Source organism: Antechinus flavipes, chromosome 5 (genome assembly GCF_016432865.1).
Source record: "Antechinus flavipes isolate AdamAnt ecotype Samford, QLD, Australia chromosome 5, AdamAnt_v2, whole genome shotgun sequence".
NCBI lineage: Eukaryota > Metazoa > Chordata > Mammalia > Dasyuromorphia > Dasyuridae > Antechinus > Antechinus flavipes.
In genome coordinates, this window is record NC_067402.1 from 196,452,233 (window position 1) to 196,476,939 (window position 24,707).

General features: G+C 39.0%; 1 protein-coding gene across 1 annotated transcript in view; it reads left to right on the forward strand.

The window, feature by feature from the left end:
• The window catches only part of B4GALNT3 (beta-1,4-N-acetyl-galactosaminyltransferase 3), a 54,962-nt gene that overhangs the window by 14,577 nt on the left and 15,678 nt on the right, over positions 1 to 24,707 (forward strand). Inside the window, exons 4-14 of the mRNA XM_051962434.1 lie at positions 12,576 to 12,671; positions 13,935 to 14,025; positions 14,590 to 14,690; positions 15,710 to 15,777; positions 16,555 to 16,633; positions 17,802 to 17,868; positions 19,448 to 19,591; positions 19,982 to 20,091; positions 21,973 to 22,073; positions 22,397 to 22,476; positions 23,221 to 24,016. Coding sequence (XP_051818394.1) covers positions 12,576 to 12,671; positions 13,935 to 14,025; positions 14,590 to 14,690; positions 15,710 to 15,777; positions 16,555 to 16,633; positions 17,802 to 17,868; positions 19,448 to 19,591; positions 19,982 to 20,091; positions 21,973 to 22,073; positions 22,397 to 22,476; positions 23,221 to 24,016 — 1,733 coding nt within the window. The remainder of the gene's footprint in view (positions 1 to 12,575; positions 12,672 to 13,934; positions 14,026 to 14,589; positions 14,691 to 15,709; positions 15,778 to 16,554; positions 16,634 to 17,801; positions 17,869 to 19,447; positions 19,592 to 19,981; positions 20,092 to 21,972; positions 22,074 to 22,396; positions 22,477 to 23,220; positions 24,017 to 24,707) is intronic.

Sequence of the window (24,707 nt, forward strand, 5' to 3'; positions counted from 1 at the left end):
GGTAATGTTTTCCAGGCTACCATATGCTTCCCCATTGTAATTTTTGTCACCTGCTATTTTGATTCTTTAGAAATTACAGTGATTCCTAATCTTGTTATGTCACTGGGATATGTCTTGAATTGAATTTGCTGTATAATTGGGAACATATTTATATTAAAAATGTTTTAGAGAACAATTTAGGATTATTGAAAGTGCTATGCGATGTTATAAATGTGGAATGTAATTTGCCTGATTTCTTCCTCCTATGGAATTCATTCTCTATCAGCAGTACTTATATATGTATATATAATAAGTATGTACACATGCTTATATATGCATGTTTGTACATAAACAGGCATAGTATGAATCCATGTTTATCTATAAATATGTGTAATTAGGGTACATGTATGTGTAAAGATATAAACATGGCTTACACATATATGATATAAGAATAAGTGTGTATAATATTTATGCAGTGACCAAAAATCTTAGCACAATTGAACATATACCCAACTCACACACATACAAACCTAGTAGACTTCCTGTAATTTATATATTTGGGACAATAACATTTTTTGTCAATTGCTCTTTGTGTTCTTTGTATAAGTTTAGATTGAATTTTTCTTGCATGGTTATGGATCTGATTAAGTAAGCTTCTTTTTGTTCTTGGGTTTGATACAAGTAGTTCAATGTTATACACAAAGAAAATTATTATCATCCTCTAATAGTAAAAATAACTATAACTAATATTTGTTGTTGTTGACCAGTTAATTATATATAATCATCTGTAACCCCATTTGGGGTTTTCTTGCCAAAGATACTAGAGTGGCTTGCCATTTCCTTCTCCAGCTCATTTTACAAATGAGACAACTGAGGCAAATAGGGATAAGAAGTTTACCTAGAGTCACACAAGTAAGAAGTATCTGAGGACAAATTTGGATTCATGAAAATTGGTCTTCTTGACTTCAGACCTAGAACGCTAATCACTAGGTTACCTAGCTGCCCAGAGCTGACATTTACATAGTACTTCAAGATTTGCAAAATATTTTACATATATTATCTCATATAACCTGCACAATAAACCTGGTATCATCATCCTTATTTTACTGATAAGGAAACTGAGAACAGAGAAGTTAAATGATCACCAAGATAGTAAGGATTCCAACAACATATTTTATTTCTATTTCCATCTATAGAAAGCCCTTTTTCCATTTGGATTGTACAAGTGTAGTACATTCTTTAAGACTATAGTAAGCACTTTTAGCTAACATACATTTCTCTGTTTTATTCTTTACTTGATATTGATTGTACTACAAAGTTGTGTTTGTGGTTTTATTTATTTAAAAAAATTAACTTAACATGCATAGAAGATACCTTCTTAGAAGAGAGTTTTAAGGGACTTTTGTCCCACAGCCAACTTCCTTTTTATAATCTAATACTAAATACAAGGGGATCTTGTATCCTCTATAATTTTCAAGTAAGTAAAGATTTTTATAGGTTAATTAAATTAACTTTTATAAACTTTATACCTTCAGACATTAAAAAAAACTCCATTTTTCTATAGTTATTTGTTTTTTACAATATTTGGCACTGACTTCACAAGATTTTGACATTCTTTAACTTTTTTTCCTCACGAAACCACACTTTTATTATATTGGCTATTAAGCATATCTTTGAAGAGTGGAGATTCTAAGTCATAATAATAAATGCTGAGTGCTGCCAGGTAATATACTAGATAGAGCTCTGGGATGGAATCAGGAAAAACCTGAGTTCAAACACATGACCTCAAAAACCTGGCCTCAAACACTTACTAGCTGTGTGACTCTGAGCAAATCACTTAACCCTGTTTGTCTCAGTTTTCTCAACTGTAAAATGAGCTATAGAAGAAATGGCAAACCACTCCAGAATCTTTACCAAGAAAACCTCAAATGAGGTTAGAAAAGTCATATATAACTGAAATGATTGAACAACAAACCATAAATGAATGATGAATGAAGAAAAACATCCACTAACCAACTTCTATATATTTTGTACTTGTGCTAAGCTGGGGATACAAATATAAAAGAGAGATAGTCCATCTTCAAGATGCTTACACTTTATTTTTTATTTTTTTTAATTTTTAAATAACTTTTTATTGACAGAACCCATGCCAGGGTAATTTTTTACAACATTATCCCTTGCACTCACTTCTGTTCCGATTTTTCCCCTCCCTCCCTCTACCCCCTCCCCAAGATGGCAAGCAATCCTTTATATGTTGAATAGATTACAGTATATCCTAGATACAGTATATGTGTGTAGTACCAAACAGTTCTCTTGTTGCACAGGGAGAATTGGATTCAGAAGGTATAAATAACCGGGGAAGAAAAACAAAAATTCAAGCAGTTTATATTCATTTTCCAGTATTCTTTCTTTGGGTGTAGCTGCTTCTGTCCATCCTTGATCAACTGAAACTGAATTAGATTCTCTCTTTGTCGAAGAGATCCACTTCCATCAGACTACATCCTCATACAGTATCGTTGTTGAGATATATAATGATCTCCTGGTTCTGCTCATTTCACTTAACATCAGTTCATGTAAGTCTCGCCAGTCCTCTCTGTATTCATCCTGCTGGTCATTCCTTACAGAACAATAATATTCCATAACATTTATATACCACAATTTATCCAACCATTCTCCAATTGATGGGCATCCATTCATTTTCCAGCTTCTAGCCACTACAAACAGGGCTGCCACAAACATTTTGGCACATACAGGTCCCTTTCCTTTCTTTAGTATCTCTTTGGGGTATAAGCCCAGTAGAGACACAGCTGGATCAAAGGGTATGCACAGTTTGGTAACTTTTTGAGCATAGTTCCAGATTGCTCTCCAGAATGGCTGGATGTGTTCACAATTCCACCAACAATGTATCAGTGTCCCTGTTTTCCCACATCCCCTCCAACATTCCACATTATCTTTCCCTGTCATTCTAGCCAATCTGACAGGTGTTTAGTGGTAAGATGCTTACATTTTAATAGGAGAGTCAATGGTAAGGTGCTTACATTTTAATAGGAGAATCAACACATACAGGACATTGGAAGTCCTCAAAATACCTTATTTACTTATTCATTATTTCACTCATTCACTACATGTGTATATATCTGGTATATACATATGTGTATGTGTGTGTGTGTGTATATATCTATGTATATATACACACACACACCCATAATCAAATATAGATGCACAAACACACATATACTTGGACTAATTTAGACTCCTTAGAATCTATTTTTTCCTTTCAATTGAATTTTTAAAAATCAAAAGTCTATTTTTTTTTGCTTCTCATCCCCAACTGAGAAAAAAAAGACAAAACTCTTGTGATAAATATACATAGTCAAATAAAACATGGCCAGAACGTGACTTTGTTTTACATAACCCATGGGTATTTGTTACAAGAGTTTTTCTTTTTCTTCTTCTTGTTCAAATGGGGAATAGGAAAGAAAAAAGTAGGTTTTTTGGTTATAAAAAATAAATTTAAATTTTGAAAAGAACATCTAAAAATATTTTTGCACATTTAGGACATTTCTTTTTTGGTTTTTAGGATATAATAGTAGTTGTATTATCATTATCAAAGGTATGCGTGACTTAGTAACTTTGAGGGCACAGTTCCAAATTGCTTTCCAGAATACTTGGAGCAATTCTCAGACTGGACTAATATGTCTATTTACCCACAAGCCTATCCAACATTTGTCATTTTCCTTTTTTTTCTTTTTTTTTAAATCAACTTTGCCAAGCTGATAAATAGAAAGTGAAATTTTAGAGTTGCTTTAATTTTTGTCTAATTTTTTAGCATGAATTCTGATATTTTTGATTTCTTTCTCTGAAAACTACCTATTCATCTTTTGACCATCTATCAATTAGGGAATTGCTCTTATTCTGACAAACTTGAATCAGTTTCTTATATATCTTATAGATGAGGCCTTTTTGAAAGAAACTTTTTGAATAGATATTTTCCTAATTTATAATTCCACTTCTGTCCTTAGTTACATTGATAATTGTGCAAAAACTTTTCCATTTTATATAATCATAATTGTCCATTTTACTTTTTGCAATCTACTTTATTTCCTATTTATTTGTGAACTGCATCCCTACCTGATGATCTGAAAGATAATTTTTCCCTTGTATCTCTAATTTTTTATGATATCATCCTTTAGGTATAAATCATGTATCCTTTTAGAGCTCATCTTGGTATATGATATGAGATGCTGTTCTCAATTAGTTTCTACCAGAATACTTTCCAGTTTTCCCAGCAGTTTTTGTCAAAGATTTGTTTTCTGATTTTTTTAAATTTTATTTTTTTCAATTAATGAAAATCCACTTCTTCCTACTCCTCCTGCCACTGCCCATTGAAACAGAAAGAAAAAACAGAGTCTTCCAACAAATATTATATAGTCAAGCAAAACAGTTTCCTGTATCGGCCATGTCAAAAAAAAAAAAAAAGTAGTAAATTGCACCCTGAGTACATGTGATTGCTTCTATATCTTGTATACCTATTTCTTTCATCCTTTCCATTTCTAAACTAATTTACTAAAATAAGTATTAAATTACTTTATTATGGTTTCATAACATAATTTGAGAGCTGCCACTGCTAGGCCATCTTTCCCTATACCATCCCTTTTTTCGCATTATTTCCCTTGAGAATTTTGGCCTCTTCATTTTTCCAGATGAATTTCATTATCATCTTTTCTAGATTTATAACATTATCTTTTGATACTTTGATGAAGCATTGAATAATTAAACTAATTTAGGTAGTATCATCATTAGTTTTATATTAGCTTGTCCTAATCATGAACGATTATTATTCCTCTAGTCACTTAGGTCTGTATTTCTATAAAGAGTGTTTTGTAGTTTCATAGTTTCTGTAGAGAGTATTTTATATAATTCCCATGTGTGTCTTGGTGGATAGACTCCAAAGTATTTTGCACATTTTGTAGTGATTTCAAATTTGTCTCTTTCTTTGAGTTTTGCAGGAAACATACAAAAACACTGAGAATTTATATGGATTTATTTTATATCCTTCAATTTGCTGGAGCTATTATTTCAGTTACAATTAACTTCTAAGGTTCTTTAAGTAAACCCTTATATCATCTGGAAAAAGTGGTCATTTTGTTTCTTTTTGGCCAGTGATTATTCCCTTGATTTCTTTTTCTTGTTTTATTACTATAGCCAGCATTTCAAGTACTATACCAAAAAGTGTTCCATCTTATCTTTGCCTGGCTATACCTGAAGAATCATATTTAGTTCCGAATGCCACATTTTAAGAGGAATGTTGACAAATTAGAGAATGTTGTTGGCTTTCTTGTTCTTCTCAGATCTTATCTGCCTCTTTTATTTCTATGTCCTTGCACAGTCTGTCCCACTATATCTGGAATTGACTCCTTTATTATCACCACTTTGTAGAATCCTTTACCTTGTTTAGAGCTCAGTTAAAGCCCCACCTCCTGCTTCTAATTTTCCCTTCTAATTTTCCCCAGATTCCTACCTCACCTGCCAAAATTGCTTTGAATTTATTTATTTGTGTACACGTTGTTCCTCCTAATAGAATGTAAGCTTCTTGAAAGCTGAGACTATTTGGATTTTTTTTTTTTTTGATCTTTCTATTCCTAGCACCTGGCATAGTGCCTAGCACATTGTAGGTACTTATAAACACTTGATGGTTGATTGCTTGAATGTATGTGAAATGGTTGAAATAATAGACAATACTCAATTTGAAGAAGAAACTTTTTTTTAGAAAAAGTTTCCTTAGAAGATAGTATAGTTAGTGATGTTAAAGGAATTCAAATAGGCTTGGTGACCACTTATTGGAGATTATAGGAAAAGACCATTTTTTAGGTATTTGTTAGACTAGATGACCCCGAAGTTTTCTTTAAATTTCCAGCAGAATTCTGTGATTGGAAAAAAAAAGGGATTATTTGATTGATTTGTTCCCTAGGTTAATGGGCTTGAATTCATTTATAGGACTTAGACCATGCTGACTCATCACATGCTATTAGAGATTCAGTCTAGGAGGTCTAATCTTTGTTAACTTTAGATTTCTTGATAGCAGAAATAACAAGTAGATTGGTCTTTAGATCCTCAAAATTTATTAGGGGTGCTAACACCTATAGATGGACAAAAAACAATTCTGCTTTGCTCACACAAAATGATGAGATGTTTTCAGGTTGGTTCGGACCAAGCTTAATTCAACTCAGACTGGTCCAGTGGTTCACACTCAGGATATGAATGAAATTAAACATTTGTAGATCTTGTAAAAGCTAATAAAAAGAAATTTGCTCAACAATAACATGGAAAAGGTTATTCACCAAAGATGTAGCATTGATTCAGTGGGATACAACTCTCTTATCTCTGAATCTGTCTAACACTGGGTTAGAAGGATTTGTTTAGTCACATAATATTGGGCAGTCCACGCTTGAGGAGCTAGTTATATATTGTCCTTTTATGCCTTAGGTGACTAAGAAGCTAAGTCAGCAGTTCAAACCTTGATACCCTGAGACCAATTAAGCCTCAAAATTAGTTTCATTGGCTTTATAGGGAAAACTAACCTAGGGAGTAGGGACCTTTCTTTTTTTAGGACTTTCATGGTGAATTTCTAGCTGGATCTCATGAAATCCACTGCTGTGTGCTCCTACCACACATATTCAATGTTGCATTGGACGGTTCTCAGCTAGGACTGGACTCTCATCTTATTTCTGAAGGTGTAGTAAAATTTGGGCTGGTCAACTTTTAAAACCAGTTACACAGACTCATAGCCCCTGGCTGAGCAGATTAAATCAGTCCAGTATAGAATTAATTATTTAAGAGTCTTTTTTTTTAAGGGCATTAAGAGATTAAATAATTTGCCTAAAGTTGCATAGCCAACATGTGTGTCAAGCAATTTTTCCTGATATCTGAAGACAGTTCTCAATCGATTATTCCACACTGCTTCTTGCTTTTAAGAGTATTTCTGAAGGCTCTGGAAACCAAATTGGCCCTTTCAAACAGTGTGCTTTATCCTATAGGTTAGGGCTTCTTAAACTTTTTTCATTCACTATCTCTTTTCGCCCGAAAAATTTTTACATGACTCCGAGCATATAAAATAGGTATACAAATCAAATATTAATTGATAAGAATAATTTTGCAGCCCCTACATTCAGGTTATGAGACCCTCATTTGGGGTCATCATCCAGTTTTAGAAGCTGGGCTGTATAGGTAACAGTTTGTAGCATGCTTATAGAAAATCCTTATTCAGAGCAATCCTAGCCAGTCAGAAAGTTGAATTTCTGGGCTTGGTCCTCCACCAGTCAAGAGGGAAAATGTCCAGGTGGGATTTCTCCATCAGCCAAATGGAATATTTGAATGTAACAAGCACATCATTAACATAATGTGAGTAATACACATGAAGCACTGTGAACTCATTTCTGTAAGCAATATGAGTTCTATCCACCAATCTACTCTGTAACAAGAGGAACAGTTAGTGATGGGAGGAATAAAGTCAAGAGAAGAAGCTTTGGTGTCAGAAAGTACGTGAGGGTTGGCTTTAGGATATAGGGTTCAGGTCTTTCTTCACTATTTGACATTTAGGCAAATTGTTAAAACTCTTATTTTCCTCTTTCTCTATTTCCTCATATGTAAAGTTAGACTAATACTACTTTGCCTCCAAGTCTACTTCACAGGGTAGAAATAAAATGACATGACATTGCTTCCTAAAATACTCCACAAATGAGAAATATTTGTGTTATAAATGTTAATAATCATTAACATTCAACTACTTGTTTGCTACCCTGTTTAATTTATGTTATAGTTTTAGTGATAAAGTATTACCTTTACCTGAAAAAAATAGACAGGAGCTTCAAAAGGAAACATTACTATATTTCTTTTAGCTGCTTCTCTTCCTCTGCCTAGATCAAAGAGTCTGTTGGAGTCGGCTCCAACCAGAGCCGATTGCTAAATTTTCATTTACTCAGCATTTACAAATCAAGACTAACTGTATTGTTTTGTTGATTGTTTATACTTTAAGATTTATAACTGTGTCCTGTGTACACCCCACCCCACCTTTGTGAAAAGAACCAGTTGTTAAACATTTACCAGTATACTCCCGGCTTAATTTGACCTCCATGGCAGAATTGAATGCCAGGAATCACAGTGTGTCAAGACACAGGGCGTCGGTGTGCTTTTTAGAGCAGGACTTCTTAAACTTTTTCCACTTGTGACCCCGTTTTGCCCGAGAAGTTTTTATGTGACCCCAGGTACTTAGGTATATAAAACAGAGATACAAATCAAACATTTACTGATAATAAATCAAAATTTTGTGTCTCCCACATTGTTACATGACCCCATATGGGGTCACAACCCACAGTTTAAGTTTTGTCCTAGAGGAAAAGATACAAAAATTAGATTGGGAATATTAACTTTTATATTGTGCAATGAACCCCTTTTGTAATTTTTTAAATGCAGAAAATGAAATACATTAAATTACAATTATATGGAAATAGTTATCAATTTTTTTTTAATTCACAGATTCCAGATTAAGAATTCCAGAAGAGAAACCTGTTTCTCTTCTGGTTATCAGAGAAAATTAAGTGGTCCTAATAAGAATTATTAGCCAACTATTGGCCATTATTGCCAAGACTGGTTCACTATTCTGATGTTCAGTTTCCTTTTATTAAATGGGGAAAATAGCTAAGGGATTCATAAGCGGTCAGTCAGTTATGGTCCATTTCTGAAGACTAGAAGCTAGGGCTTAGAGCTTGTTGAAGTTCTAAAAGTGATACTATTATCCAAGCACCAATAATCCCAGGATATTAATGACTTCTCAGAATGCTGGAAATAGACATTCCTATAGACTTAAGTCCTTCTGGGATGTCACATCTTTCTACCGCTTCCTCTTCTGCCTCCTCTCCAGGTTGCCCCTTCTGCTTCCTCCCCATTTTCATCTTCCCTTGGAAGGCTCTGGCCCCCTCCCCCTGAATCAAAACTACTCAATCTCCCCATGGTGGGAATGTCTTACCTAAGAACCAGACAGAATTCTCTGAGTGGCTGTCCTTTGGTGGAGCTCAGGAAATATGTGGGTTTAGGGAGCATTGCCCTTAAAATCACCCAGTCAGAAGAGTAGGGGTTGGGGGTTGGGGGTTGGGAGGGGAAGGCAGTTCAGCAGAAAAGAGCAATGAAGCTACTTGGAGGAGAGAGTGGAAACTTGTAAACTTGGCTTAAGGAACTTCTGAGACTTAGCACAATGTCCCCATTCTTCCTCTTCTTGGAGCCTCCCAGCCAATAGCTCAGCTCCTCCCCACCCCCATCCCGATTCACTCTGCCCCTCACTTGCATTCCCCAGATAATGATGTTTTCTAAAGGCTCAGCATTCCTTGCATTGACCAGACTCTGCATACTCAGATCCAGTACTTCTGAGTCGCGTGACTCTGAACAAGTCATTTCACTTGTGTGAAACTCATCATACTCATCCATAAAATGGGGGTGATAAGGCCAGCATTAGACATCTCCAGAGCCAATAGCATTTTCATGAGCCTGGAGCAAATAGAACAAAAAGCCCAGTTTTTTTGGCTTTGGTTTTTTGGGGTTTTTTTAAAAGACAAATTCATAGAAGCAGCTAGGTGGTGGATAGAACACCAGCCCTGAGTTCAAATCTGCTCTCAGAAACTTAATACTTCCTAGCTGTGTGACCTGGGCAAGTCCTTAACCCCAATTGCCTCAGTAGAAAAAACAAACAAACAAAAAAAGACAAATTCATGGACGTGTTTAGCCAATTTTGGATTGCTTGCTGTCTTGGGGAGGGAGGGAGAAAAATGTGAACAAGAGAGCCAAAGTTGCTCTGTCAGAGTGCTCAGTTCCTCTCTAGATGCTTTCTTCTCTTTGTTCTCCACATCTAGAAGCTTATCTTCCCTCCTCCCCCTCTCTCCTTTGCAAGGGTGAATGTTGAAAACTATCTTTGCATATATTTGGAAAAATAAAAAAGACAAATTCTGTTGAGGGCCAGGTGTAGGAGGAACAAGGACCCTGGTACCAGTAGGGAGAAACCTGAGGATACTGAGCTACTGCATTGCTGTGAATATGAGAACGCTCCCCTGGGTTATGGTTAGTTGGCATGGGGATGAAAAGGTGGGGAGCCGGAGCTATGGCTTATTTTAATTTATTTTAATTTATTATTCCGGCTAACCATCTGCAGAGCTCAGTCTACACTGCTGAAGGAGCAGAAGCCCTGCTTGTCTTACCCTTATGGCTTTGCCTACAGCCCAGCTTGTTTAGACTATGCTTTGTAAATCTTAAAGATCAGGATAAAGGTGAGCTTAGGGAAGAGTTATGGAAGGACATGAATAAGAATTATACAGGATAGAAAAGCACAGACTGGGTCAGATCTGCATTGGTGGCTGGCTGCACCACCTTCTTAGGGAGATCATGGACCCACTAAATTAGGGGTTCTTACCCTTTTTTATGTCATGGATCTCTTTGCTTATCTGGTCAAGCCTATGACCTCCTCCCCCTATTCAGAAGAGTATTTTTAAATGCATAAAATCAAATATATAGGATTATAAAAGAAATCATTTATATTGAAAAAATTCAATTATATTGAAACCAATTCTTATTTTAAAAAAAACCCTAAATCTCTACAAGTTCATAAGCTCCAAGATAAGAACCCTTGAATTAAAGGATTGAAATATCCAATAAGTGCTAAAGTACAAGAGAGCCAATATCTTTTGCTTGGTGGGGAACAGTATTCTTCATGGGGCTGAGCAAAGTTGCTTTATCAAAGTGCTCGGTTCCCCTCTAGATGCTTTCTTCTCTTTGTTGTCCACATCTAGAAGCTTATCTTCCCTCCTCCCCATCCTTCCCTCCTCCCCCTCTCTCCTTCCTCTCCCTCTCTTTCTTTCCTTTTCCTTCTTTTTTCCTTCCTCCTCCTCCTTTCTTCTTCCCTCTCCTTCTCTCCTCCCCTCCTTCCTTTCCTCACTTTCCTTTTTCCCCCACCTTCCTTTTTCCCCCTCCTGCCTTCTTTCTTCTCTCTTCCTCCCCCCTCCTCTTTCTTCTCTTCTCCTCCCCATCCCTCCCTCCTTCACCTCCCTCTCTTTTTCTTTCCTCTCTGTTTCCCTCCTCCCCTCCTTCCTTCTTCCCCCTCCTTTTTTTCTCCTCCTTCCTCTTCCCCCTCCATCCTACTCCCATCCCTCCCTCCTTCCTTTCCCTCTCCCTCCTTTTTCCCTCCTCCCCCTCCTCCCCTTCTTTCCCCTCCTTTTTTCCTTCTCGTTCCTTCCTTCCCCTCCCTCCTTCTTTACCCTCCCATTTTCCTTTCTCCCCCTTCTTCCTTCCTATCCCTCCTCCTCCATCTCCCTGTTCCCCCTCTCTCCCTCATCCCCACTCCCTCCTAACCCCGGGGCTCTCTCAGCACTACAGACTTTGTGCTATCTACTCCTCATCTGGGGCTCTGATCTCAGCTGCCTCCACTACTTTCCTCTGCCCAAGCAATCAAACAGAGCTCTCATGGAGGTTATCCTGGGTGATTTACATATCACATGAGTCCGGCAGGTAGGGTAAGCCTGTTTATATCTCATATCTGAATCCCTGCCACCCCCAGTCTGGAGATCTGGCTCAGGTGGGAGTGAGGAGGCTGGGATGGTGTAAACCGAAACTCTTTGTCCAGAGGGTCAACACAGCCGGGCTTCCCCCGTCCCTCCTCCTCCTCCACTAGCCCTCCCACTGGCTGTAAGAATGTGGTTATGTGATCCAAGCATCATCAGTCTCTTGAGGTGTGTCCTCCTAATGGCAACCCAGCCCAGGCCTATCTGCCACTCAGGCAGCAAGTCTGACACCCAGAGGAGAGAGAGCCAGGAGCGCTGGCCCTTCTGCCTCGGGGGGCTGGATGGTGGCCCCTCTAGGCCAGGGAAGGTGACGTTTTTCCTTCTCATCTGGGTCTAACCATGGGCAGATTGGATCAGGCAGACTTGGGGATAGAGACAGAGCGACAGAATTGGTGTTGGGGCTGGGAGCAGATGCTCCTGTGATGTGGTTTGCTCCCCCCCCCCCCTCCCCCCCAGCCATGAGGTCTCCAGATTCTTCCTTGCAGAATTTTCCCAGCTGCTTCCCATAGTAGTGAGTTAGGAGCATGAAGACCAGGATGGATAAGGTTTCACCAGCAGACAGCTGTGGCACTCCGTTCACGGGGCAGCAGGAGGAGGGAGGGAAGAAGAGATCAGGAACTAAAATGAAACCCAGCTTGGCCTTTGTCCCTGGATTTCCTCCTTCCAGCTCTTCTGCTGCTATTGATACCATTCTCACACGCCCATTGTCTCAGGAACTCTGGCTTGGAAGGATCGGGGATAAGGCCACATGTCAGGCAGGCCCATCTTAATAGTCCAGAATATGAGCATGAAAAGGGGTCTTCCCGGGGGGGGGGGGGGCAGGACAAAGCAGCCGCTTCCACTGGCAGCCTTGACCCAGCCTGTATGGCTGGAGAAGTTTGGGGCTGCCTGTCTGTCCAGCTGAGTGTCCAAGGCAGGTCCAGGACTACTTCTCAGAGCTGAGGAGAGGGGGTCTCAGAGGAAGCCCCTCACCTCACCCATTCTTGCTCCTTCCAGTTCCAGGGCCGTGCCAACTTGCACGTGTTTGAAGATTGGTGTGGAAGCTCCATCCAGCAGCTCCGAAGAAATCTTCACTTCCCACTCTACCCCCATGTGAGTGCCAGCGTCAGCCTCCCCTCCTGGCCCTGTCCTCTCCCCTGCTCTCCCTGGTATTGGGCTGCTCCCACCTCCTGCCCGCCAAGACCCTCTTCAAACCTAACATGACCCCTCCCTCCTGTCCACTTCTTATTCCTTGAGCTTTCCCTTCTCTTTCAGGCCATTCTTCCTTCTCCATCACTGATTCCTCTAACTCCTACACTCAGTAGCACCTCTAGTTCTTTACATTTTCTCTCTCATTTCTTATTTTAAACTATTTTCTTTCATTATTATGAACATGCCTATTCCACATGCAGGGAAAAAGAAAGGAAAATTTTATCTGAAACCACAAATCTCCATTAACATACAGCTTTAAAACACACACACACACACACATACACACACACACACACACACATAACAGGGGCAACTAGTTGGCACAGTGGACAGAGCACCAGCCCTGAAGTCAGGAGAACCTGAGTTCTAATTTAGCCTCAGACACTTAACACTTCCTGGCTGTGTGACCTTGAGTACCCCAATAGCTTCAGCACACAACCCTCCCCCAAAAAATCAGCAGGTTACTTCTAAAGCTTCCCTGCTTGTCCATGTCTCCTCTGAACTTCCTTCTCTTCTGTTCATTTCTTAAATGTTTCATTGACACTTTTTTCATAACTTTACTAATTTTATTCTCTTTTCCCCCTCACTGAATAATATCTTGAAATAAATAAGTTCACTCCTTTCCTTAATGATTTACTCCCTTCCATCATCACTTCTCTTTCTTTTTCCCACCCCCTCCAAGTACATATGCTATTCTTCTACCCTTTATTCCTTCCCCTCAGCAAACCATTTTCCCCTCTCTGTCCCTCTCTCCCCAACCTCTCAAGATCCCAGGGAACCCTCTGTTGATTCCCATTGCCCTAGGCTGCAAGACCACAAGCATTTACTCACTCCTCTTCATCGCCTTCTGTCCCAGCACATACTAACATACTAACAGTCTCATAAAGATCAAACACACCAGGAGTAGAAAGGAGGTAGAATATTTCAGTTCTCACCAGACTCTTCGCCTGATTTCTTTTTTAGATTGAGGCATGTGGACCTGATTTATCATATGAGATTAATATTTACCCTGAAGAAGAGTAACAAATGCTAATAATAAAAATTTTAGCTCAATTGCCATAAACTTTTTTCATCTCTTCTTGTTCTCCCTTTTCACATCTCTCATGCTTCTGACAGTGTCCAGTTCCAGTTATTAATTTTCTTCCCCACTTCTGATCTTCTCAGACCCGAACCACAATAAAGAAGTTAGCCGTATCTCCCAAGTGGACCAACTATGGGCTCCGGATCTTTGGCTACCTGCACCCTTTTACTGATGGTGAGAGCAGATTCTGTGAGCCGCTCACCCTTTTTTACTTCTGAATACAGGATTTTCTTCTTTCCAAGAGGCCCAACAGAAATATCCCTCAAATAAGGTAGCCCCAGGCTGGTTAGACCTTTACTTAGGGATTCAGCAAGGGTCAGTTGAGCCTGAAATGGGCCCCTGAGGATCTTTGTCCAAGTTGTCCCCTCCATTCTTACAGTGACCTCCTATGGGACAAAAAGGGAGCATAAATAAGTCCTAAGAGACAAACTGAATCACAAGCAAGGAAGGAACTTTGGCTTCTGTATTACATCAAATATCACAGGCCTCCTGCCTCCTAGCCTGATGCCCCAATCCCCATTCCCCTGATACTTTCCAGGCTTTGTACCTCCAGCTCCCCGTTCAAACCTCTTGTCTGACTCCTAGGAGATTGCCATGACAACCCCAGAGCACGGTTACTCCTTTGGGACCAGGTGGCCCCAAGGGCAGGCTGTTACTCAGAAAGAGTAAGAGTTTGTCCCTTAATCTTGGAGTCTCTTGCTCCTTCTCCCTTACCTTCTCCCTCATCCTTCCCTACAGGAGAAGTCCAGTTTGCTATTGCTGCAGATGACAACGCTGAGTTCTGGCTAAGCTCCAATGACCAGATCTCAGACCTCCAGCTGATGGCTAGTGTGGGCAAGGTACAAGTCTTCTCATCCCCAGCGGGTTGATCCCCTCTTTGATTCTGGGCAACCAGGAGCCCATCCCCATCCTCATATCATCACCATGTTTGTCATTCTTTTTCATCAAAACCCAGTGGAGAGAGCAGACTGATTCTAATCCCTTTCTACTATCCCCATTATATATACTCAGCTAGCATTGATTAAGCTCCTTCTATGTGCCAGGCACTTGTGCCATGTGCTAAAGCATACAAAGAGAGACAAGAAAGATAAATAGTGGCTGCTTTTCAAGAGGTTCACATGTTTAATGTGGAGAGATCACATGCAAGTAACTGTGCAAACAAGGCAATTCAGGTTAAATTGAAGCAGTCTCAGGGGAAGGCACTAAGATTAAGGAAGGGGACAGATAAGTGGTACAGTGGATAGAGCACAGGCCTTGGAATCAGAAAGACCAGAATTAAAATTCAGCTTCAGACACTTACTACCTGTATGATCCTGGACAAGTCATTTAACCCAAATTGCCTCAAAAAAAGTAACAAATATGAAGGAAGATTAGAAAATGTTTCTTGTAGAAGGGGGGTCTTTAGTTGAGACTTGAAGGAAGCCAGGTAAGGCTGAGATGAAAAGGGAAGGAGTTTCAAATGTAGATGGGGATAAACCAAGGCACAAGGAGGGGCTAAGAGTTAAAGTGCACTACAGCTGGGAAGTGACTTTAGAGGGGATTCTTCAGTAACAATGGCAGTACCACATATTTATTTTATGCCCCACCCTGCCTATTGCTAAATCTCAATAAATGATCAATAAATCTTTCTCAGTTGATGGACTGCTTAACTCACCTAGAAAAAGCTGGTTTGTTTCATGTCAGAGACAAACCTGCTTTTGATTTATAGTTTAACCACTTTCTCCCTCAAACTTTTTTTCTCTTTCCCTCCCTCCTCCTCTCCTCTGACTTTCCTCATATATTCTCTTTCCTTATTTCCTTGCTTTTTTTTTTTTTTCATTTCTTTTTTCTCTCTTATTATTCTTCTACTCCAACCTAGACAGGAAAGGAATGGACAGCCCCTGGAGAGTTTGGAAAATTCCGAAGTCAGATTTCTAAACCAGTAAGGTGAGTGGGCCATCTCTCCCTTCCCCATTTTTCAAATTTAGTTTTGGGGTCTGAATCCCCAAGTCCTCCCTATGCAGAAATTCCAAACTCTTTAGCAACATATAAAGAATCATCTAACCTTCAAAGGAGGAACCTTAGGAATCATCTAGTTCAGTATACTCATTTTGTAGGTGAGGAAAGTAAGGTCTCAAAAGAAGAAATGACAGAGAATCGCTGACCCTCAGGCCAATGTTCCTCTCCCTGCACAAATCTGAGCGTCATTATCATTTATCTCAAATTCAAAGATACCTGCATTCATATGGTCTTGAAATGCACAACATACATGACCATACCAATTTTGGGGAGCTTTTATGCTATCTCATGATCTTGCCGGCTATTCACTGGGTTTGAAAAAGGAAGAGGGAATCTGGATGGTCAGCCTTTCATATTGAAAGAGCTTTTGCACCATGTGGAAATTATGGAAGAGAGTTATTCATTAGAATGGCCCCTGAGTGCCTCCTGGTGGCCAGCTCTGAATTCCTTCAACCAAGACATTTCATTTATAAATGCCATCTGAAAAGTTCTCCATCATTGGATTTAGAACTGGAAAGTAAGGTACCTTAGCCATTCTCTAGTCCAACAAAGACTCCCTTGAAAAGGAAATAAGTCTCTCAAGGAAACCTCTGTAGGGCTGATAGACCTTGGGCATGGTACAGCTAGAAGAGGTGGGTTTATCATGGAAGTAGCTGGAGGATTAGAATAGTCAGCCTTTTTCTCTGTTCTCTCCTCCTCCCCTAGCCTGTCAGCTTCTAGAAGGTACTACTTTGAGGTACTGCACAAACAGAATGACCAGGGGACAGATCATGTGGAAGTGGCCGTGAGTATACCCAAGCTGTCCTTCTCCCTCCTAACCCCGCTCTGCTACTCATTTACTATTACTAAATAATAATTACCAGTTGCTTACTAGTAATAACTTACCAGTTATAACTTAATTGTTGCTTACTAGTTATAAATTATCAGTTGCTTATTAAGTAATACTTTACTAGTTGCTTATTACTTTTAACTTACTAGTAATGGAAATGATACCTTTTGACTTTCCAATTCTGTCTCACTTGCATCTTACCTTCAATGTTAAACTTAAATTCTTTTTTGTTGTTTTTAAGGACTTTTTTCTTAATAGTATTTTATTTTTCCAAATACATATGAAGATAGTTTCCAACATTTATTTTTGTAAGATTTTGTGTTCTAAATTTTCTCCCTCCTTCACTTCCCTCCTCCCCAAGATAGCAAGCAATCTAATGTAAGTTAAACATATAAAATCATAATGTTGTGAAAGAAAAATAAAAATAAAATGGAAAACCATAGGAAAGAAAAAACCCAAAGTGACAAAGTGACTAATTCTGCATTAGTCTCTATATTTTTTTCTTTGGATGTAGATGGCATTTTCTATCACATAGTCTATTGGAATTTCTTTGGTTCATTGCATTGCTGAAAAGAGCTAAGTCTATCATAATTGATCATTACATAATCTTGCTGTTACTGTGTACAATGAACTCCTGGTTTTGCTCACTTCACTCAGCATCAGTTCATGTAAGTCTTTCCAGGTTTTTCCAAAATCAGCCTGCTCAGCATTTCTTATAGAACAATAATATTCTATTATATACAATTACCGTAACTTATTCAGCCATTCCACTCAGCTTCTAATTTCTTGCCACTACAAAAAGGCTGGCTACAAACATATTTACACTTGTGGGTCCTTTCCCCTTTTTTATAATCTCTTTAGGATATAAATTCAGTAGTGACACTGCTGGATCAAAGAATACACAGTTTGATAATCCTTTGAATATAGTTCCAAATTGCTCTTCAGAATGGTTGAATCAGTTCACAACTCCCCAACAATGCATTAATGTCCCAGTTTTCCTACATCTCTTCCAACATTTATCATTATCTTTTCATGTCATCTTAGCCAATCTGGGAGGTATGAAGTGATATCTCAGAGTCATCCTAATTTGCATTTTTCTAATCATTCTTTTGTACTATTCCAGTGGCGACTGAATGACCCTGGGGCCAAGTTCACAGTCATAGATTCTCCATCCCTGTCTCTCTTCACAGGTGAGTAGGCTGGTGGACTAAAATTGTCCTATTCAGGGAATCAGACTACAATCTTGATCTTGATCTTGAATCAGCTTTTTCTTTGAGAGGGTAGGAGAAAAGAAAAGCCATTGGGGGCGGGGGTAAATGCTAACCAAGGAAATAGGAGAAACAAAGAGATACTTTGTGACAGGTTTCAGGGATTTTTCTTGAACTTGGGAAAAAGAAAAACAGAATCCCTTAGAATTACTTAAAATAGTGGCAAAGGATAAAGCATGGGTTCCTTAAGCTTTTTAAAAATGTTTTTGATAACTATATTTTATATAGTTTTCTGTGTAATCTTGTGTATTTTATTTTATTCTGAGAAGAATCCATAGACTTTATCAGACAGCCAGTAGGATCCAAGACACATAAAAAAAGTTAAGAACCTCTGTTCATCGAGTCATGAAATTTTCTCTTTGTAAAGGCCTTAGAAACCATCTAGTCTAATCCCCTTATTTTCCAGATGATAAATCTTAGAAAAGCTACAGCCAAAGGAGAAAATAGTTAATCATTTGTTTTAAACATCTAGTAAATGAACTGTAGCTTGCAGTAATTTTTGGTAGCTGAAGGCAAAAATGTGGCTTTAAATCCCTTTAATGAGGCTCTACTTTGGTTTTAAAAATTGAAGTGGGATGAGCCTAGAAGACAGAGAGAGAGAGAGAGAGAGAAGAGAAAAGCCATTTTCTGAGGTTAAGCACAAGATGAGCCAAAAAAAGAGAAGAAATGAATGAAAACAGAAGTCAATTACATAAACTGATGCTAAGTGAAATGAGCAGAACCAGGAAATCATTGTACATGGCAACAAGAAGATTATATGATGATCATGTCTGATGGACATGGCTCTTTTCAACAATGAAATGATTGAAATCAGTTCCATTGATCTTGTGTTAATGAGGGCTATCTGCATTCAGAGAGAGTGTGGATCCACTGAGTGTGGATCACAACATAGCATTTTTACTCTCTTTGTTGGTGTTTGCTTGCATTTTGTTTTCTTTTTCATTTCTTTTTCCTTTTTGATCTGATTTTTTTTGTGCAGCAAGATAATTATATAAGTGTGTACATATATTGGATTTAACATATATTTTTAACATGTTTAGCATATTTTGGATTACTTACCATCTAGGGGAAGAGGAGAAGGGAGGAAAATGGAACACAAGGTTTTGCAAGGATCAATGTTGAAAAATTATCCATGCATATGTTTATATTTATTAATTAAATTAATTAATTTAATTTTAAAAAAGAAAGAAAACAGAAGTCAAAATGAAAAAACCAGAAGGATAAGAGAATGAAAGAGCCAATGATGTCCTTTAAATGTTGGGGAAAGGAACAAGTGAAGCTAGAGAGAAATTGCAGAGAAGATGGGCAACTTAAAATCTGGGGCTATTTTGAAGTGTTTGAAAAGAAACTTTTTTGAAATCTCTTGGAATTTGGGATCTTGACTCTTGGCTGAATATCCATCACATGTATAATGATGAGAGACACATGCTCTATGTTGGATCCCCCTCTGGAACTCACAACCTTCCCTCACCTACATTGTCCTTTCTCTCCTTGGGTCCAGATGAGACACTGCTCAAGATGGATGAGGTGGCCCACATCCCACAGACAGTGGCCAGCCATACAAGCCCTCTGGATCCACTGCCCACGGATCAGGAGCACCCTGCTGACATGTTGAGACCTGATCCCCGGGATATCCTATATCGAAGTAAGACCTTAAACCATGTCTTGGCTCCCTTGAGCATATTCCTGGAGAGATAGTATTTAAAGGGACTTAGAGAGCCATAGCTACCCCGCTCTGGACTTTGAGTGGGTGAAAACTCCACTTCCCTAAACAACCTATAAGGGGGGGAAGACAGGTGGTACAAGGCGATACAGTAAGAAGATACATATCTTGTTACCAATTTTAACCTAAATTAAATGATAGATTTGTGTTCTAGAAGCTATTATCTAATGTGTCTTGCCATTAAAGTTGCCCATTTTATGCCACCCTTTTAGAGAAGTACTAGGATCTAATGACAATCATCCCTAATAATTTTGAGTCATTTATTCCAAACTCCCACCCACCTATGAATCCTCTTTCCTTTCCTCCCATCAGTGCCTTTGATCCCCAAATCTCAACTCCGCCGGGTCCTACCAGATTGCCAATATAAACCCAGCTACCTGGTGAATGGCTTTCCCCTACAGCGCTACCAGGGACTCCAGTTTGTAAGTCTTGTTCTGGGAAGGTTTGGGGGAAAGGGTGAGGAAATAGGGAGCGTGGACAGATGAGATCTCAAAAATATTCTCCCTTTCTCCCTGTGTCATCCCTGGCAGTCAGAAAATCCACACACTCTAGGGTCTTCTATATAGAGTTCATTGTGCTTAAACAAACAAATTAGGGATTCAAAGATTTTAAAAAATGAACCCATAACCCAAGTTCCTGCCCTCTAGGAATTTCTAGGAGTCATTCAGGTAGATATGATATATTCTGCTTGAACAGTGTTTCCCAAACTTAATTTAGCTATAAGATATTTTGGGGCTGGATATATTGCCAGGAACTGTAAATGCTGCTTTGGGATAGGGTAAAATACTCTCAAGATAAAGGAGAGGGAAGATTATAGAATATAATCAAGGAAGTTAAACCTGTTTCCAAATTTGTACATATGTGACCTGGTAGAGATTATAAAACAGTTTTGTTTTTTTTTTAACTCAAATCTTTGTATTTTAGGGAGTGAGTGAGACATTTTGGCTATGGAACAAGAATGCAATAGTTATAATATGAACAGAATAGAAGTACAAATAGAAGACAGGAGATAGGAATACCATTCTGGGACCTACATGGGCTGAAGAGAGCAGTTTTAGAAGCAGAAGCCAAGGTCAATTTCTGGGGTTACAGATTATGGAACTTAGACTAGTAGTACCTAAGGCTCATATCTGATCAAACCTAGCAATACAGACAAACATTATGGGGAATAAAGGGAAATGAGCTCCAAGGTTCAGGAATCCAGACTTCCTTCCTAGGTAACCAACAGGCTATTTAACCAGGTAAGAAATTTACATTCTACTGACTTTGCTGTTTTACTGGCACATTTTTAAATCTAACCTTATACATCTGGATTCTCTTTAGTTAGAAGGTTGCTATGTTTGCCCTCATTACCTTCCAAAGAAATTTTGAACTCTATCCAGTACCAAAAAATAAGAGGAAAGTACCTTACATGATGAACATTTTTAAAGAAGTTTTATTTTATATTTAATATTTTAGAGGAAAAAATCATTCTGTTGTAAGCCATAATAAAAGGAGTAATTTCAGAGAAACCTGGAAAGACTCACATGAACTGATACAACGTGAAGTAAGCAGAACACTGTCATAAAAACAATTAACTTTGAAAGATTTAGGAGTTGTGGTCATTCTAATGACCAACCACAATTCTAGAGAACTCATGAGCAAATACTGTCTTCTTCTTGATTAAGAGGCGATGAACTCAGAGTGCACACTGATATATTTGGAGTGGATGCAGGTGGATCGTGGTCAATCCAGAAAGTTGTTTTGCTTGACAAATATTGTGCATTTGTAATAAGGGTTTTTATTTCTTATTTTCTGAATAAAGGTGAGGGAGATTATGAAGACCTGAAAATACAATAAAACTGATTTAAGAGGAGTAGAAGATTTAAGAGAAGTTCACATTGTACAGACTGATTTCGAGAGGGATTAGGAAAGATGTTGGCAAATTAAAAAATGGACGGATGTTTTACCAGACAGGGGAAGGAAGTGATCAGAAAGAAGGTTATTTCAAAAACAAAAATCTTGGAGGCAGGAGAAGGGAGAAGGCTAATAAGGGAAGTTGTCTGCCATAGATATTGCTATAGATATAATAGGGGGATAAAAGCAGAAAGGCAAAGGGAGATTAAAATTTAATATTCTCTATAGTGCAATTGATATAAAGAATGATGTGATCTAAGCAGCAGACGTGACTCATTTAGAGACTTTTTCTTTCTCTCATCCTAGGCAGACTGAGACCATTCAGATCCTGAATAGTCAATGCCTGATAAACACCAAGGGGAAGATGCTTAACTTTAGATGAATGATTTGTCTTCCTTTTCTACCAGGTTCATTTGTCTTTTGTATACCCAAATGACTACACCAGATTGAGTCACATGGAGACACATAACAAATGCTTCTATCAGGAGAATTCATACTATCTAGACAAGTAAGTAATCCTAGTCTGGAGCATAGACGTGACCTCTCTCCATTTCTTGGAGAATTGTATGGATATTCTGAAGGAATAGAATGAAATCTCTTCAATCCTGAGGATCCCACTGCCCCAAGATTGAGGGATGGAGTTACATTATTTTCTCATTGTAAAAGACGAAAATGTAGACATTTAAGTCTAAGAGAACCTCTTATTTCTTTTCTAGTTCAGGACATTGCTGTCATTTCTCATTGGGCTTCCAACAAGGAAACAGCCAGTATTCACCTTGTAACTTTATATAGGGAACTAGGGTGCCAAAGTGCTTTTTTCCCTTTCTGTAGGTTTGGCTTTCAGAAATATATCAAAATTGACCAATTTGACAGGCAGAGTCCGGAGCTCAAAGAGAGAATGGAGCAACCAGGTAAGGAATGCTAAACCGAGACTTCCATAGCTGTTGCCTCCTTTGAGTGTCCAGTGGGGAATTTTCACTGAATTTAACTTTAAATCTTAAAAATTTTTAATGTAAGCTCCTTGAGAGCAGGATCTATTTTGCTTCTGTCTTTGTATCCTTAGTGACTAGCACACTCCTGCCTGACATATAATAGGAGTTTAATAAATGCTTGTTGACTGATTGATTCTACAAGTGTAATAGACTGTTAAAACTGAAAGGGTTCTCAAAAATTCATCTCATCCAACCTCTTTATGTTATAGATGAAACAACGGAGGCCCAGAAAGAGATTGAATTTACTTTCTCAAGGTCATGCAGGTAGTAAGTAGGGCACCAGAACTTGAATACAAGTTTTCTGATTTGGGGCCCAATAATTTTTCCCTGACCTTTGTGCCTTCCTCAAGCCATAGGCAGAGTAGGAGAGAGAAGATCTGGGCAAAGATTCTTTAGCACTGAATTGATTTGTCAAATGGCTTCGATTATGCCATCAGTTCCTGGCGCGGAGCTAGGTGGGTACTGCCTAAAATGAACAAAATAGATTATTGCTCCTCTTTAATACACAAAGTCATGTAACCGCAGAATCATGACTATGAGACAGCAGTAGTTACCTTCCTGGCTGAGGTGGGATGCAGCTAGATGATATTTCCCATTCTCTCCCTATTTTTGTGGGTTTTTTTCCTTCTTGATATTGACCCACCTCTCCATGGCTCCTTGTAGGTTTTGAGGAGGACCTTCCCAATGAGTCCCAGTATGGAGATCAGGGTGAAGAATTCCCCATCCCCACTGACCAGAGTCCAGGGATCTTAGAAGATGAGAGCAATCCTACTTCCATCCCTAGTCAGGACTCCACTGACTATCACCTCAGAAGCCGGCGGAGGCTTCTAGCCACATATCAGAGGAGCTCCCCAGAAGCCGGACCAAACAAGAACAATAAAGCTTCCACAGCAAGGACAAGAGATTCCCCACTCCAGAACTCCAGGAAGAGGAAGGCACAAGAGCCCAGCCTTAAGCACATCCAAGAATCATCTCGTTCCAACCAACAGCCCACTGAGCACGTGGCAGTGACGTCCCCTCGATTCAAGAGAGCCAGGGCAGGAGGTAGCCACCGCAGGCAGACCTTGGATCAATCTCAGTGGCTGAATCAGGTTCAGTCTTACATTGTGGAACAGAGAAAGGCTGATGGAGCAGAGCCAGAGGCTGCTGGGAGAATGCAGCATGGGGAGGAGGTGGTGGTGACTGAAGATGAAGAAAGGCCGATGGAGGGGGAGGAAGAGGAGGAAGAAGAGGGAGAGGAGGAGGAGGACCTAGGAGAGTCATTTGAATACGTACCTCTGTTCGATCCTGCGGTGACCTGGAATCAGACCTTCAGTGCTCGAAATGTGGACTTTCAGACCCTGAGGACTGATTGGATTGACTTGAATTGTAACACATCAGGCAACCTTTTGTTGCGGGAGAGAGAAGCCCTAGAGATTACACATATATTTATGAAGAAGCTGAACCAGAAAATAAGGGGGTAAGGTAAAAGGGTTCTTAAGTGGGGTGGGAACATGGGGAGAAGGAAGGACTGAAGAACTGGGCAAGAAGTCTTTTGCCTCCACCTGAACATCTGACCTCAATCTTATCCTATGTTCTGACATGAATATTTATCTTTTTATTTAATCTCTTATTTTTTTCCCCAGTTATAAATAAAATAATTTTTTATACTTGTTTTTAAAACTTCAAGTTCTCTCACTTTTTCCCCATTGAGAAGGCATGTGTGAAATTAGGCAAAACATTTCCATGAGTCATGACATGGAAGTTTAAATCCCTTTAGGTGACTGATTACTCCTAGCACAGAATACATTTAATGTATTGATGCTCTAGCCTCTCTCATTTAAGTATGTTGAGTGATTTCTGGAGGGTCTGGTATAGTGTGCTGAAGTTTTAATGGCTATGGATTCTAAGAATCTTAGCTGCCTAGAGGAACAGGTAGGAAACTTAGGGGATAGAGGTCTGGATTTGGAGTTAAAATCTAGCTACTCACTTAACTCCTGTTTGCCTCAGTTTTCTCAGTTGTAAAATGGGGATAACACTAGCACCTGTCCCCCATGATTGTTTTAAGGATCAAATGAGATGTAATTGTAAAATCTGGTAGTAAGTGCTATTATCACTAGCTTTGCCACTAAGTAGCCTTGTGATTTGGTCATCATGCTATAAATAATAAC